This window comes from Stegostoma tigrinum, chromosome 26 (genome assembly GCF_030684315.1).
Source record: "Stegostoma tigrinum isolate sSteTig4 chromosome 26, sSteTig4.hap1, whole genome shotgun sequence".
In the NCBI taxonomy this organism is placed as follows: Eukaryota; Metazoa; Chordata; class Chondrichthyes; order Orectolobiformes; family Stegostomatidae; genus Stegostoma; species Stegostoma tigrinum.
This window is the reverse complement of record NC_081379.1, coordinates 38,165,769-38,183,539: the sequence shown is the minus strand read 5'-3', so window position 1 is coordinate 38,183,539 and position 17,771 is coordinate 38,165,769. Positions and strand designations below refer to the sequence as shown.

General features: G+C 43.2%; 1 protein-coding gene across 4 annotated transcripts in view; it reads left to right on the top strand.

The window, feature by feature from the left end:
• The first annotated feature begins 891 nt into the window (after positions 1-891).
• Positions 892-17,771, top strand: part of hnf1a (HNF1 homeobox a) — a 184,253-nt gene continuing 167,373 nt past the window's right edge. For all 4 annotated transcript variants that reach the window (XM_059655102.1, XM_048556610.2, XM_048556609.2 and 1 more), the window contains exon 1: positions 892-1,751. In XM_059655102.1, the coding sequence (XP_059511085.1) occupies positions 1,402-1,751 (350 nt within the window). In that variant the 5' untranslated portion in view covers positions 892-1,401. The remainder of the gene's footprint in view (positions 1,752-17,771) is intronic.

Genomic DNA, 17,771 nt, shown 5'->3' with positions numbered 1-17,771 from the left:
CCACCCCGGCTGAGCATTCCAGACTCCTATCACTGTCTGTGTAAAACCTTGCTTTGCACATCTTCTTTGAATGCGCCCTAGTATTAGACATTTCAACTCTGGGAGAAAGATTCTGACCATCAAGCCCATCTATGCATCTCATAAGTTTATGGATTTCCATTTAGTCTCCCTTCAGCCTCTGCCACTCCAGAAAAAAAATTCAGGTTTTTCTAGCCTCACCTTACAGATCATACCCCTCTAATCTGGGCAGCATCCTGGTAAACCTCATCTGCACCCTCTCCAAAGCCTCCACATGCTTCCCATAATGCGGCGACCAGAATTGAAACATTGACTGTTTTGCTCTCCATAGGCGCTGCCAGACCTGTTGAGTTTCTCCAGCATTTTCAGACTTTATCCCTGCTGTGGTTTGTATAAGAGGGCATGTGTCCTTTTTTTGCTACTCTTTGCTTCTTTGCAGAGGCACAGTCAGTGTTGATCATGGGGGGGGCACATATCCCATCAGTTTCTCTTGTGTCTGAAGCTATCTCCCTTCTACTTCCTTCCCAGCAGTCCCTATAAAATGCCCTAAATCATCACTTCATCAAAAGCAGTGCAGCATCGACACGTAAATCCTCAGATTGTGAAGAGACCTACATATGTTCCTTTCTTGCTTCTGCATCTTTGAATAAATGTGCAGTTTGCATTCAATACATGACCAGAATGAGAGGACAGTTAGTAAGCCTGTTTCAATTGGGTGTAGGCCAGAAAACACCACTGTGACCATTGTACCTAGCTTCCAGTTCAAACGGATAGCTGGTTAAGAGAGCCGCTGATTGGGTCTGATATCTGGATCAATATTGAACATGAGCTGAAAATAAATATTTAAACAGAGATGGTGGTGGTGGGAGGGAAACTATGAAAAAAAGTTGGTTGTGTAAGAAAAGCTTTTATTATTTCATGCCTTTCAGGTGTAGAAAGATGGGGAAGGGGGGTTGATGCAAAAAAAAGAAACGATTTTTTAATGGCACGATTGAGTGCAGTTTAAGTGTTTGACATGTTTCCGTGCACTTTGTACAACGGTTAAAATGGGGTCCAAAGTCCAGCGGCTGCAGGAGCGGATGGATAAACGTGAACCCAGGAAAATGTGCCCAGTTCGAATGTAAACAGAGGAATCGAGGCCACGCTGATGATGACCAAAGCAGGTCACTGTCTCGTGTAGAAAGCAATGTTTTTTGGTGACTTACTTGTTTTTGGAAGAGCTTGCCATTTAGCTGAACATGTGGGAAGAGTTCCAATAACATCAAGAGACATCTTGTCATGGCGAAGGAGTAAATAAACTGGAATTGGAAAGGGGTGGTTGGGGAGGGGAGGAAGAGTGGATTGTTATAAATTTGGGGTTATTTTGCGGGGGAGGGGTGTGAGATGGTGACCAAATTGACCGCCTTGCAGCTGGAGCTGGTCAATGCACTGGTTGACTCTGGGCTGACCAAGGAGACCCTAGTCGAAGCTCTTCGAGAACTAGAGCCTTATCCAGCTTGCCAGAGCGAGGAGGCTCAGGGCGCGGCGCTCAGCATCCTCCCCAACGATGGCTCCAAACCCGAATCCCTGCCGACCTTGGCGAACGGCCACAGCAACCCCGAGAAACTTTCCGGGGACGAGAGCTCAGAGGATGGTGACGATGACTACGACACTCCGGCTATCCTGAAGGAACCGCTCAACCTCAGCCCCGAGGAAGCTGCTCAGCAAAGGGCGATCGTGGAACAACTTCTCCAGTAAGGAACCCCCTCCTATTTGTTTTCCCTACCGCTGATGTTCTGTGATGAAAGCTTGTGCTGCAGGCAATGTCCCCCTGATCTTGTGCAGCCCATTCTGTGCAAGTGTGATGGGAAACCGCTTGGTGAATTAGGCGTGCCACAACTGGTTACTAATTATCCAAGTGATTGTTATTTCTTTGTGCTTTTTGCAAAATATAGACTGCAAGAGCATAGCCGTCCCTTTTTGCTTATACTTGATCATTAACTACTGATTATACAGGGAGTCCGGAAGTGTAACAGATATGGAGTGACTGTTCAGATTAAAGTTTGTCATTAATTAATTTGTATGTAATAGTGATGGCAATTGTGAAATCCCTTCGTGCAAGGTAATTGTAACAAATTCACGCCACTCAGCGATATTGTGTCAAAGTCTGGGCCAGAGGCATGTAAAAGGGGATTAATGTTTACGCTTTTATACTCCTTCTGATTTAATATATAATGGAATCTCGTTTAAAAATGAAATGATGAAGCTTCATTCAAAAGGAATGTCTGTTCCAGCTCCTGGTTAAATGGTTACATTAAAACATTGCACAATGCGCGTTGATATAGAAAACAATCGATTTCCCAATCCACTTTTTGTTTCAAAAAGGCCTGTTCACGACCAGAGTGCGTCTGTGCAATGGCTTGTCTTGTGTACTAATGAATTCTGTCGGTTGAGCAAACTACAAGAACAGTTCTAAATGTGTCGAAAATTTGTGCAGCCCTAAATAGTAAATTATCGCATTGTCATTACATTTGCAAACCTTCAGAATCGCAAGGTTCTCTCGGACTTTAAAGCAAGTTTGACTATTGAACAGTTAACAGTACATATCTATTTAAAGATAATGGGAACTGCAGATGCTGGAGATTCCAAGATAATAAAATGTGAGGCTGGATGAACACAGCAGGCCAAGCAGCATCTCAGGAGCACATATCTATTTAAAGATTGGTTTGTAGGTCAGGATTATTGATGATTGTGATTTGAAGACATTGAAGACGTTTCGTTAGCGAGACTGATTGGGTGAAAATGTTGTTTTGGTTCGTTCTGGGGACAGACGGTAAATAAACCGCAGCCCGGGTTCGCTGGCTAACCGCGCTGGCGATTACCAGGCAGGAGGCCGCCAGGGCAGAGCCACTTTGGCAGCACCCAGATAAAAGTACAAGCGGATTGTGTGAAAGCAGGGAAAGACACGCCGAAACAGGGCTGTTGTTTGTTCCAAGATTTGGACTTTGCTCCGACTGCAAGTTTTATCTGTAACTCAACCTCAACAGTTCAATAAAATAAAGTAGTTCAGGATTTGTACGTATTTATTTGAGGGAAACAGTACAAGAAATTGTACAAAATGTTTAGCTTTATGAACAAGAATATTTTCACCGTATTTTCCAGGCTGTTTAAGTCGAATTTAGATATCTGCAGCTCTGTGTTATAGAAATTGTCTGTTTCAGAGATGTTATGATTCACTTCCAGAGCAGGTGGGACTTGACCCAAGGCCTCCCGGCTCAGAGTTTGGGAAACTATCGCCATGCCAGAAGAGCCCTTTTCTCTGTTTGATTTCAGGTAGACCCAATTTTACACTGCAGTTTAAACAACTGCTGAACCGAATTTCTCTCATTTCGAAACGTCTAGTGGCGGTGTTTGAGCCGGCTCCTGGTGGGTGCATTTGCTCATCCAGGAATAGAACGGAAGCATCGCAGAATGGCTACAGCACGGCAGGAGGCAACTCGGCCCGTGTTTGCTCTGGCCCTCTGCTAACACCGATTACATCGTCCCACTCCCTCGCCTTGCAAATTAATCCTGTTCAGACAGTGAACCAATTTGCTGTTGAAAGCTACAACTGGATTGGCTTCCACGCACTTTTTAGGCATTGCTTGTTTTACCAATATCATTTGAAAGGGTATCGTTAGCTGCTCGGCTATGTTTATTGATGGGAGCAGCTTCTCTCTATCTGCCCAGATTTCTTTGTGATTTTGAATACTTTGATCAAATCACTTCCTCTTAATCTTCTCCAAGGGAAGCAGCTTCAGCTTCTTCAAACTGCATCCATAACCAGAGTGCCTTATCGAGGTGGTGTGGTGGCTCGGTGGTTAGCACTGCATCCTCACAACATCAGGGACTTGGGTTTGATTCCACCCTTGTGTGGCTGTCAGTGTTTAGTTTGCACGTTCTGCCCATTTGGGCGTGGGCTTCCTCCGGGTGCTCCTGTTTCCAGGGATGTGCAGGCTAGGTGCTAAATTGCCCATAGTGTCCTGGGATGTTTTGGTTAGCCATGGGAAATGTGGGGTCTGGATGGCATGCTCTTCAGAGGGTTGGTATAGATCCATTGTTGAAGTGGCAGGCAACTGGAAGCTCAGGGTTATTCTTGCAGACAGAACATAGATGTTCTTTGAAGCAGTCACCAGTCCAGCCAGTCTGAAATTGACTGAATGGCCAAACAGCCTGCTTCCATTCTGTAGGGAATTTTATGATCTATGGAATTAGTTCCCTAAATTTTTTTCTGCAACCCCTTTAAAATGATTTCACCTTTTAAGTAAATCCCAGAATTGGACACAGTACTCCAGGTGAAGCTGAACCAGGTATCAGATCTTTCTTACTTTTGTTCCCTATGCTCCCATTTATAGAGCCTGAGATTCTGATAGCTTTATTAACCCATTCATCTCCTTCAGTGATTAATGCACATGTACACGTCCCTCAGCACCTTCACCCCTTTTGGATTTGTTGATATAAATGTGACCATTATTCTGCATTCTTCTTTCCACAATGGATCCCCTCACACCATTCTATGTTATCTGCCGTGTCTGCCTATTACATTAACCCATCTATGTCCTTTTAAAAAATTTACATCATCCTTCTCACAGTTCACAATGTTTCTAAGTTTTGTGTCATCTGCAGGTTTTAAAAGTCTACAATGAATACCAAAGTCTAGGCTATTACTATACATCAAGACAAGGGGACTCCACAACCTGCGGTTGGATTAATGTGTACTAACCATGTCTTCCTGATCTGGCCATTAAGTCAATTTCAGACTGGGTAGACTGGTGACTGCTTCACAGAACATCTATGCCCTGCCTGCAAGAATAACCCTGAGCTTCCAGTTGCCTGCCGCGTCAACACACCACCGTGTTCCCTGGTCAACATCTCTGTCTCAGGTTTGCTGTCTCAGTGCAAGCTGGAAGAACAGCATCTTATTTTCCACTTGTGAACTCAATAGCTTTCAAGTCTCAATATCAAGTTCAACAATTTTAGGGCTTGACGCACCTTCACCCATGTCCATATCCCTACTCCCACACACTAGGCCTTGTTATTACATGGTCTGCTATTACACACGTCCATTGTTCGTCACTAATAGCCCCTGTTAGTAGCTATCCATTCTCCTACACTGGTAGTTATCCATTCCTTCCCTTGCCCAACTATTTTTCTCCATCTTTCTGTTCTATCTCAACTTAGTGTTTACTCCTTACCCCTCCCCCACCCTAACTGCTGCCTAAAAATCAACTTTTTCCTCATTGCCGTCAGTTCTGAGGAAGGGTTATTAGACCCAAAATGTTATCTGCGATTTCTCTCCCCAGATGCTGCCAGACCTGCTGAGCTTTTCGAGCAAATTCTGTTTTTTGTTTTTGATTTCCAGCAACTACAGTCCTTTTGATTTTTTTTCCGTCAGTTTCATATACACATTGCTACTGTCCTATTTATTTCATGACCTGTAACTTTGCTGAAGGTAAATTCTTCCTTAAAGCTGTTCATAAATATTAGTTTTCAAAGGTCCTCTAAAATGATGTACTGAAATTTAGCTCATTTATGGAAAGATTATAAGCACAGAGAATAACAAATAAATGATGTCTTGTTTTACAATGTGAAAAATATAAATTTATATAGGTCTAAATGCAGCAAGACCTGAATTTGAGACAAAAACAGAAATTGCTAGAAAAGCTGAGCACGTCTGGCAGCATCTGTGAGAGAAATCGAAGTTAGATCAAAGTGCCAGACAATGACCATCTCCAATGAGAACGATCCAACTATTGCTTCTTGACATTCAACGAGGGTTACCATTGACCACAAATTGCATTTGACTAGCTATATAAATACTGTGGCCAGAAGTTAGATCAGAGGCTGGGAATCCTATGGCAAATAGCTCGCCTCCTAACTGTCCAAAGCTTGTCTACCATTGATAAGGAAAAAGTCAGAATTATGATGGAATACTCCCTACTTGCCTGGATGAGTGCAGCTCCAGCAACACTGAAGAAGCTTGATACCATCCACGATAAAGCAGCCTGCTTGATTTCCATCATATTCTTTATCTTCAACATGCACTCCATCACTGACCCACCCTGACATCAGTCTGTCAAGATGCACCACAACAGCTCACCCAGAGTATCTTCCAAACCTGCAAACCTCTAACAGCTAGAAGGACATGACCAGGAGATGCATGGGAATACCATCTGCAAGTTCCTTTCTGAGCCACTTAAATTCTGACTTGGAACTATTACTGTGCCTTCACTGTCAATGGATGAACATTTTGGACCTTCCCTCCTAACCACACTGGCTGTACCTAACCCCAAGAACTGCTACGGTTTGAGGAAGCTCACTACCACCCTCTGAAGGATAATTAGGGATGGGCAATAAATGCCGACCCAGGTCATGATACGCAGCCTCCATGAATGGATATAGAACTAAAACAGGTTGCCTCAGTGGCAGGAAGTTGAGAGTCGCAATTACATGCAAGTGACAGTGACAGTTATTCATATGGCATACTGCATTCTGATAACCATCAGTTTAATTAGCTTTGCTAACTTGATTCTTGACTCTTCACGTGATAAGCCTGATTCTGCCCATTCGATCTTCATCTCCATAGCTGGGGTCAACATCAGCCTGGGTGGGTCGCTTCCCATTATGGAACTTGTGAAGGTCATGATCCATTACTTACTCTTTGTTTGCACCTGAAGATTGCAATCACAAAATCATTCAATAAAATTGAAGAGTTTCCATTAGAACTGCATCAAATAAGGTTTCTTCAGACATAATGGGAACTGCAAATGCTGGAGAATCCGAGATAACAAAGTGTGGAGCTGGGTGAACACAGCAGGCCAAGCAGCATCTCAGGAGCAGGAAAGCTGACGTTTTGAGCCTGGACCCTTCATCAGAAATGGGGGAGGGGAAGACGGTTCTGAAATAAACAGAGAGAGGGGGAGGCAGATAGAAGATGGATAAAGGAGAAGATAGGTGGAGAGGAGACAGACAAGTTAAAGAGGCGAGGATGGAGCCACTAAAGGTGAGAGAAGGTGGGGAGTTAGGGAGGGGATAGGGCAGTCCAGGGAGGATGGACAGGTCTAGGGGGCGGGATGAGGTTAGTAGGTAGGAAATGGAGGTGCGGCTTGAGGTGAGAGGAGGGGATAGGTGACAGGCAGAACAGGTTAGGGAGGTGGGGTCGAATTTGGCTGGTTTTGGGATGCGGTAGGGGGAGGGGAGATTTTGAGATTTGTGAAGTCCACATTGATAACATTGGGCTGCAGGGTTCCCAAGCGGAATATGTGTTGCTGTTCCTGCAACCTTTGGGTGGCATCGTTGTGGCACTGCAGGAGGCCCAGGATGGACATGTCATCTGAGGAATGGGAGGGGGAGTTGAAATGGTCCGCGACTGGGAGGTGCAGCTGTTTATTGCGAACCGTGCCAAGCAGAGGCTTGGGGACCGCTTCGCAGTATCCACTCCTTCCACCTCAAGCTGCACCCCCAATTCCTACCTACTAACCTCATCCCGCCCCCTTGACCTGTCCATCCTCCCTGGGCTTCTCTCTCTCCCCCCCCACCTCCCCACCTACACTCACCTTTACTGGCTCCATCCTCGCCTCTTTAACTTGTGTGTCTCCTCTCCACCTATCTTCTCCTCTATCTATCTTCAATCTGCCTCATCCTCTCTCCCTATTTATTTCAGAACCCTCTTCCCCTCCCCCATTTCTGATGAAGGGTCTAGGCCCGAAACGTCAGCTTTCCTGCTGCTAAGATGCCGCTTGGCCTGCTGTGTTCATCCAGCCCCGCACCTTGTTATCTTAAATAAGATTTCTTGTTTGCCGCAGAAAAAGCCTCAATGTTTTGACATCTTTCTTCACAACTTTATCCCATAGCACTTATTCCAGTTAATCTGTGTTTTAGCATTTCTATTGCTACAATGTTCTTCCAATAATGGGATCCAGCAATATCACAGAGCAGATTCTTTCACAAACTCAATTCACCTCCTTGTTTCTATATTTAATGCCATATAATCATTGCAACCTGGAATCTCATTTACCATTTTTGTTTTGTTTCTTTCTGAGTGCTTTTCCACCTTTTAAGATGAATATTTTTCCATTGTTATCATCTAATATGATCAGAAAGAATACCTGAGACTTGATGGAATGAGATGGTGGACATATTAATTAAGAGTTAATTGGGTTTGCATTTCTTGTGTATATATATATATATTTTTATGAGGAGCTAATAATCTTTAGGGTATGAGTTTTCTGCAGTGTAATTAATTAACAAAAATAAAGCTGTCACCAGAATTGTGGACTTTGGGCTGTGTTCAGATACAGTTATCTTCTAGTGTATAACATGCATTTTCTGTGGGCAGAACTGGGCACCACGCCTTAGGAAGGATATACCTGTCTTGGCTTTGGACTGAGTCCAGGTGACAGAATGATACCTGTACTCCAAAGGTGAAGGGATTGTCAACATTAAGGTTGATTCCCTGAAATTAAAAAGGTTAAGAGTTGAATTGGTCATACGTTTCAAGATATTAAATGGAATTGTTGGGTGGATACTAATAAACCATTTCTGTTTGTTGGGGGATTCAGGATGACAGTCAAAGTCTAAAAATTTAGAGGCGTATCTTTCATTAGAGAAATTAGGAAACATTTCTTCCTTCAAAAGAACTTGGAGCTCAGAAATGACCTCTGCAAATAACAACTGATAGACCAGTTGTGACAGATTTTTGTTCGCAAAGGCTCTGAATGATGTTGCAGATCAGGCGTACTCTCATTAACTGACAGAGCAGGCTCAAGGGGCAAAAGACCTCTTCCTGTTGCTGTGATATGCATCTTGATGTTTAGATTATGCTCCCCTTCACATTTTTTTTCCAGAATGTATTATTTCACTGCATCTGACAATTGGCTAACCTGTTTAGGTCTCTGCATTTTGTTTTGCTTTCTACCTTATTTTGCCACAACCATTAATTTGGTGCGGTCAATACCATATTGAGCACATTTCCCTCTTCCTGGTGCAAATGGATCTTTAGGGTTGGTGTGGGTACAAGAATTGGTTGTGAAGTAGAATGCATGCCTTAGATTGAATCTGACTAATTTTCTGTCAGTACAATTAGTTGCTAAACATGGGAATGAACTACTTGTTTCATTCATTCATTCACATGTCATTGGCATTTATTGCCATTGTTTTATCATCCTTGAGGTGATGGTGAGGTGATGTCACATTCTGTGGTAGTAGTTTTGATTTGACTGAGTGAATTCCAGGCCCATATCAGAGTATAGTTAAGATTCAGTCACATTTCAGTGGGTTTGCAGCCACATTTACACCAGCCACGTTAACAATGGCACATTGCCTCCCCTGAACCAATGAACTATTTTGTAGCAGTCTGGAAATTCCATGGTCACCATCACTAATAGCCATCTATCCCAGCCTTATGTATACTTCACAATGAACAAACCCCTGGGATAGATCATTTCATACATTCACAGCACTTTGTATGAAGCAATTTCTCTCTAAATATACAGCCCTATATCTTATACCCTTCTTGCTCTTTAATACCTCAAAACGTATTTCTGTTGCTACAATGTTCTTCCAATAATGGGAATCACTAATACTTGCATTTACTCCAATATGGTTCATTAAATAGATCTGAAATTCCCACAATAGCATGATAGGATATGAACTGTCATTGCCAGGACTACTAGTCCAAAAACAACCACTCTGCTGATGCCCCAATATAACCACTAGCGTAAAGATTCAGGAAGTGGATGAACCCCCCCCACCCCCCACTTTTGACACCTCCCTGGGTGGAGACACCTATGAAGTGGAGAGACTGCACATGAGAAAGAATGTAACTTGGAGGTAAAAAGTGTCGGGAAGTTAAGATGCCGCATGCATGTTTGATAGTCAAGATAAAGTCTAATTGAATTCAGGCTATTGCATTAACAAAGAAAGAGGATAGGTTAACAGGCAGTAGATAGTGGGCATAAATGAGGCATTTTCAATTTGGACACTGGTGAAATGTCATCAGTATCAGTGTTGGGCCAACAGCTCTTCATAGTCTGTGATAACGACTTTAGATAAAGGCACTCTGAGTAATATGTCTAAGTGTTAAAAGTATTGATGGAAAGGTGAGCTATGGGGGAAGGGCAGAGAGGCTACAAGAAGTTCTAAATAGGTTAAGTGAGTGGGCAACATGATAGCAGATAGAGCAAGATATGATCCCATTGTATGGGATCCCTACAGTGCTGAAGCTGCCCATTTGACTCCTCACATCCCCACTAACCCTCCAAAGAGATCCCACTCAGACCCAAACTCAACCCCCTACTTTATTCCCATAGCCCTGCATTTCCCATGGCTAACACACCCAATCTATACATCCCTGGACACTACAGGCAGTTCCCCATGGCCAATCCACCTAGCCTGCACATCTTTGGACTGTGGGAGGAAACCCACGCAGACATAGGTAGAATTTACAAACTCCACGCAGATAGTCACCAGAGGTTGGAATTGAACCCAGATCCACAGCACTGTGAGGCAGCAGTGCTAGCCACTGAGCCACATTTTGTGGCTGTAAGAATGTAGAATTAGAATGTCTTTTTTAAAATATGAAGCCCGTTGCTTTTCAAAGAGTGTGCTCATTCAAGAAAAGCACAAAGTTAGCATACAACTAGGGAGGTAAAAGGTTTGAAAGGGATTTGAAGTACAGGAAAAAAACGCTCGTTACAATTACACAGGGCTTTGCTGGAGCCACATTTGGAATACAGTAGTTGATTTTGGTCTCCATATCTATGGAAAGATGTACTTGTATTGAAGCTCGCTAAATGTGTTCTTGAGACTAGGGGTGGACGATGATGAGATGATGAGTAAAGTGGGTTGGCCTGGGGGTTTAGAAGAATGAGAGGTGATCTGTGTGAAACTGACAAGATTTTGAAGGGGTAGTAGGAATTGTCAATGCTGGAGTCTGAGATAACACAGTGTGGAGCTGGATGAACACAGCAGGCCAGGAAGCATTTGAGGAGCAGGAAAGTTGACGTTTCGGGTCTGGACCCTTCTTCAGAAAATTTCAGAAGATTTTGAAGGGACTTGACAGTGTAAACAGTGTGAGGTTGAGCTCCTTTTGAGGTATTAAAGAGCAAGAAGGGTATAAGATATAGGGCTGTATATTTAGAGAGAAATTGCTTCATACAAAGTGTTGTGAATGTTTGAAATGATCTATCCCAGGGGTTTGTTCATTGTGAAGTATACATAAGGCTGGGATAGATGGCTATTTGATCTCTCAGGGAATCAGGCATGTGTGTAATGGGAGGGAAAGTGGCGTTGTAATTGAAAATCAGTCATGGCGGTATTAAATGTGGAGCAGGCTCATTGGGTATGGTTTATTCTGGCCATTTCCTGTCTTGTGCTGGTGGGAACTGTCCTTTTAATTGGAGATCGCAGTTTCCTGGCGGGGTCTAAGATCAGGTTTTAGTTCTGGCAAGGGCCAAACCCCTATCTCAGGTCCGGATCATAGCCTGGTTCAATCTTGGGTTGGACATTGTGTTGCAAGGACATCTAAAGAATGTTGCTTCCTGCAAATGCACACTCACAAGGCAGTTTGTGATTTTTATGATCTTTGAACCATTAGAACTGCTCCGTATATTAGAATTTTCCTTGACTTGTGGAGGTCTTTGTTGTAAAATGTTCACTTGCTGTCATTTGTAGAAGGCTGATGCCAGGGTTCAATGTGAAACCATACCAGTGTTCTTCCACATCTTACTTGTTGTAATGCCCCATTCCATATCCGTGGAACTTCACTGGATGAGTGGAAAACCGTTCAACCTGCAACACTTCCAGAACCAATGCAAACCTCTGTTGTCAGACTATAGTACAAGGACAGCTGTTGTGAGAGTGTGCACTCAGAGAGGTTGGGCTCCCAACACATTCCCAGGTGGATGACAGATTGGACCATGGGTTATTATCCACAAGACAAAGGTCCTCTACCACTCTCTTCCGGCATCAAAATGCTGTCCTCTGAATATCAACATTAGTTAGATGGAGCACGCGTGCAGTCATTGACCTTGAAATTCAATGTCATCTCCAGCGTCCCAATACAGCCTTTGGCTGTCTGAGGAACATTGTTTGGTGACTGAGTCCCAAGCCATGGTCCCCAGGGCAGCAGTGTTCTTTGCCCTTCTGTATGCACCAGGGATATGCCTAAGAATGAGAAGGACAAGGATCTCTCAGTAACTGGTGGTCATTGGAGAGAGATAACCTCTGAGGTTTGGTAAGTGCAGCATTATTCCAGAGCCTTTTCTTTAACATGTACAATACTCGGCTGATTTCGATCCAGGTTGAGTTTTAAATGTTATTTACATTTTGGCAAAATTCAAAATTCAAATCGACGTCTCTCATATGGAGCATTGAAAAAGTCAAGATTTGGCTTTGTAGAATGTTCTTGTAGTATCTAAATGTAACAGAGATGAGGTAGGTGGATTCCACTAACTAGGTGATCTCTAGTTAGGCTGGCACAGAGTAATCTCTGGTCACCTGCTTTGCTTCGGGTGCTATAATGCCACCTGAATACAATCTCTGGTTATGTAGGTACTTAACTCATTTGCATGTTGAACTTCTTAAATGTTGAAAAATGACACATTATCCTGTAGTGTTCCAAAGGGTAGTGAAAATGTATAAGAATTGGGTAAAAGCTAATATTATTTGTACAGAGATGGCAGACTTTGCGTACAGAAGTCTAAGAGTCCAGATATTATTTCAATGGCTTAACAACTCTTTCAGATTTTGTTATGTTGCAGATTTCTGGAGATGTGGATTTTGCCGTTGGCTGTTCTCAGTCTTCAGATGTGTCATCCATTGTTTAGTTGTTGTTCACCTTCTCCATCATACTATCATCGACTAGGTGTGTTCATTCTTGTTTACTCTGCTGGCTTCTGTTTATCCCCAGTGGTGAGTTGTGACTTTGTAAGATGTGGGCTGACTGCATAATTTGCGTAGTAGTGTGGGTAACCATGATCCCATTGTGTGGTATGTGACTCCAACCCATTTTGCCCTACGTTTAAGTGAGGCAGCTAAGCACCTTGTGCATCATTTTCATTCTGCCCTGTTTGTCAAGAAGTTTCTCCTGCATCTAGGAGAATTTGATAGATTTTTGAGTATTGATGGTGTAAAGAGTTTTGAGGACAGTGGGTAAAAGGTGTTGAAATGTTCAATAAGCATATCAGGGAGGGAATTACCAGTGATAGCCTCGGAGACTGAGATAAATTCAGAATCCAATAAAAGAGGACTAACAAGATAATAAAGCAAGAAAATAAACTAAAAGGGCAAACTATTGAATTCCTGAATGTAGGTTCTTGTTGTGCACTAGTTAGGAGGCTCTCTGACATGAACACACCTGGAAAGGTAACTTTATAGTCTGCAAATGTGCTCAGGTTATGAATCGTTAAGTTTAACTGCAAGGTCTTTCTTGGGGTATAGTTTTGGGATTGTGCAGGGTACCTATCTCCACATTTTCTCTGATTTTTTTCAAAATGGACATCTGTGTATACAGGCTAAACCTAGTATTGGCTTTACTTATTGGTTAAAATGTAACAGTGCCAAACAATACAGTGAAAACCTGAAAGAGAAAAATACTTGAAAATAATGAATTTGCAGTCAGTTCATAAGGAGTTAAATCTTCTAGTATCTTTTTCTCTTGGGGTTTAACAGGGTAAGTATTTCAACCAAACGCTGTTCATCGCTTGGTATTCCTTCCAAATCTAATAAATCAATGGTATGAAATCCTGTTGTAAGTTGGGCTTTAAATGTTCCATTAGAAATAAAGACTGTGGAAGCTGTCCTGCACTCATTGAGAATGTTAGAGATCTTTGCTGTCAGAACTGTGATAATTATAATAGGAATTATCTTAAATATTTCATCTGGTTGTGACTGAGCAATTAAATTGATTTCCCAAACAAAGCTCTTGTGTTCTACCTGGTTTCCAGATCAAAAACTGTGGTTGGATGCTGAGTTTTCTGATGCTAATTTGTAAATGTGGTCAAGAGAAAGCAAATACTATTTGAACGTAAGCATTTCAAAACAGTAAGAGACAAAAGACAGAGATATCATTATTGCAGCATAACCTGCAGCAGCCTATAATTCCCCTATCATCTTGTCATGTCTAATGGTGTATATCAAATTGTCCAGCACAGAAGAGGCCATTCAGATGATTGTGCTTAGGTCATCTGTAGTGATTGTATGATGTTGCAGTATTATCAAAGTATTATTTGAAATGTTCTCCTTCTGAATCGCCACTTAATGCTTCTGTTTACCAGGTTCTTGACATCTAAAGTGTATTTGTAAATGTTGTAAGAAAGACATTTCGTTTGATGATTGTTCGAAATGAAGATGGTACTTCAGAAGCAGCCAGCCCATGAAGCCTGAGGATGGAGTTATTCTGAGCATGGCTGATTTGACAGGGATGGAAATGCACTCACCTCTGATAGGAGGCCATCACGTTAACAAATTTCTATGAATGCCTCTTATCGATGTATAATTCTTGCCTACATTCAGCAACATTTGATTATCAATGGGACATGACTTGCACATAATAGTTCAAAAGCAGGGCTCAATTTAGCAGGAATAATCTTAGCAACTGCTAAGTCTTTAATAACCAATTCTCAGCCACTGTTTCCAACCTGCCCTCAAAAACATACAATCACCTTTGACTGTTCTAAAGTGCTTTGCAGGTGATGAACTTCAAATACAAAAGTACTTCATCAACTACAAGGCATTTTAGAAATGTAGCAGTTGTTGCAGTATAGCAAAGACAGAAACCAGTTAGGACACAGGGAGGTCTCAAAAACACAAGAGTGATAATAGCTAGGTAATTTGTTTTTCGTGAAGTTGAGCAAGGGATAACTAATGGTAAGACCTTGCCTTTCTTCCATATAGTGTTGTGGAATCTTTAATATTCAGCTGAGATGGCACGCAGGGCCTTGTTTAAAAACAATACAGTACTCCCTTTGTGCTGTAATGTTCAGAGTGGTACATGCACTGACAACTGTGACTCAGAGGCAAGAGCAAAGCCACTGACCTGAGTCTGACAAGTCTCAGCCACGTGCAGTGCTAACAGTGAACTCTGGGGTGTGCTTCATTGCTGTGCAAACTGGGGTCAAACGTGAGCTCCAGATGACTATGGGGTCTGTATGGACTCTGAGTCATTGAGAGTGAGAGATTTATTTCATACTGGCGCGCACACTGGAGGAGTAATGGATGTAATACTCGAAACCTCCTTCCCATCAGCTTTGGTAAGGCCTCACTGAAGTAATTGGGCATATCACTGGCACTCAGTGAGTGTATACAGACAGCTCACTTACAGCCGGAAGCAAGATGGAGGCGAGGAGGTCAGTTTGGATCGGGCTGTATATTCTTTCATGGGATGTGGGTGTCACTGACGAGGCCAGCATTTAGATCAAAGAACAAACAAAATTACAGCACAGGAACAGGCCCTTTGGCCCTCCAAACCTACACCGACATGCTGCCCGTCACAACTAAAACCCCCTACCATTCTGGAGACCATATCCCTCTATTCCCATCCTACACATATATTTGACAAGACACCCTTTAAAAGGCACTATAGCATCTGCTTCCACTACCTCCCCCGGCAGCAAGTTCCAGGTACTCACCACCCTCTGTGTCAAAAATGTGCCTCGTACATCACCTTTAAACCTTGTCCCTCACATCTTAAACCCATGGCCCTGATAACTGATTCTTGCACCCTGGGAAAAAGCTTCTGACTCTCCAGCCTGTCCATGCCCTTCATAATCTGTAGACCTTTATCAGGTTGCCCCCTCAACCTCTTGTCGTTCCAGTGAGAACAACCCAAGTTTCTCCAACCTCTCCTCATACCTAAGGCCCACCATGCGGCCTAATTAAAGTCCTAGAAAGCTGCAACTTCGCTGTCCCTCCATGTTTGGCCTTTCACTGAGTGGCTTGCGAGGGCCGTTTCTGAGGACAGTTAGGAGCCAACCACATGGCTGTGTGTCTGGAGCCAGATGCAGGCCAGACTGGGTAATGATTGTATATTTCCTTCCGGGAGAAGGAAGAGAAATGACTGTCATTTCATTTTGTTTGAAATTGAATTTCAATTTCCGTTGCTGTGGTGGGAATTTTAGTTCTACTCATTGGATGCAGGCATCGCTGACTGGGCCAGCACTTTTTTTTAACCCATCCTTAATTGCCCTTGTGAAGGTGGTGGTGAGCTACCTTTTTAAAACAACTATAGTCTATGTAGGTTGACCTACAATGCTGTTAGCAAAGGAATCCTGGGATTTTGACCCAGAAACAGTGGAGGGACAGTGATATGTTTTCAAGTCAGAATGCTGAGTGACTTGGAGGGGAACTTGAAGGTGGTGGTGTTCCCATGTAACTGTTACCCTTCTGTTGCTTTTGCCCTTCTAGACGGAAGTGGTCGTGGGTTTGGAAGGTGCTGTCTGAGGATCTTCGGTGAATTTCTGCAGTGCATCTTGTAGATAGTACACACTGCTGCTGCTGGGTGTCGGTGGTGGAGGGAGGGGATGCTTGTGGATATAGTGCCAATTAAGCAGGCTGCTTTGTCCTGGATGGTGTCAAGCTTCTTGAGTGTTGTTGGGGCTGCACTCATCCAGGCAAGTGGGGAGTGTTCCATCACACTCCTGACTTGTGCCTTGTAGATGGCGGACAGGCTTTGAGAAGTCAGGAGATGAATTACTCACCACAGTATTCCTAGCCTCTGATGTGTTCTTATACCCACTGTATTTATATGGCAAGTCCAGTTAAGTTTTTGGTCAATGGTAATACCTGGGATGTTGATAGTGGGGGAATTCAGTCATAGTAACACCATTAAATGTTAAGGAGCAGTGGTTAGATAGTCTCTTATTGGAGATGGTCATTACTTGGTATTTATGTGGTGCAACTGTTAGTTGTCACTTGTCAACCCAAGCCAGGATATTGTCCGGATCTTGGTGCATTTGAAATGGACTGTTTCAGCGTCTGAGGAGTCACGAATAGTGCTGAAAATGTGCAATCATCAGTGAATATGCCCACCTCTGACCATATGATGAAGAGAAGGTCATTGAAGCAGCTGAAGGTGGTTAGGCCTAGGACATTACCCCTGGTGAATTCCTGCAGAAATGCCCTGGAGCTGAGATGACTGACCTCCAATAACCACAAACATCTTCCTATGTGTCAGGTATGACTTCAATCAGCAGAGTGTTTGTTCCCTGATTCCCACTGATTCCTGTTTTGCAGAGATTCCTTGCTACCACATTTGGTCGAATGTGGCTTTGATATCAAGAGCAGTCACTCTCACCATGTTTGGATCAAGATGTATTGAGGTCAGGAACTGAGTGGCCCTGGCAGAACCCAAACTGGGCATCACTGAGCAGGTTATTGCTGAGCAGGTGCTGCTTGATAGCACTGTTACTGACACCTTCCATCACTTGACTGATGATCGAGAGGAGGCTGATGGGGCGGTAATTGGCTGGGTTAGATTTGTCTTGCTTTTTGTGAACAGGTTAGACCTGGGAAATTTTCCACATTGTTGGGTCGATGCCAGTGTTGTAACAGTACTGGAACATTTTGGCTAGGGGGTGTGGAAAGTTCTGAAGCACAAGTCTTAAATACTATTGCCTGAACGTTGTCAGGGCTCATAGCTTTGCAGTATCCAGTGTCTCCAACCATTCCTTGATATCACGTGGAGTGAGTTGAATTGGCTGAAGACTGGTATCTGTGATGCTGGGGACCACTGGAGG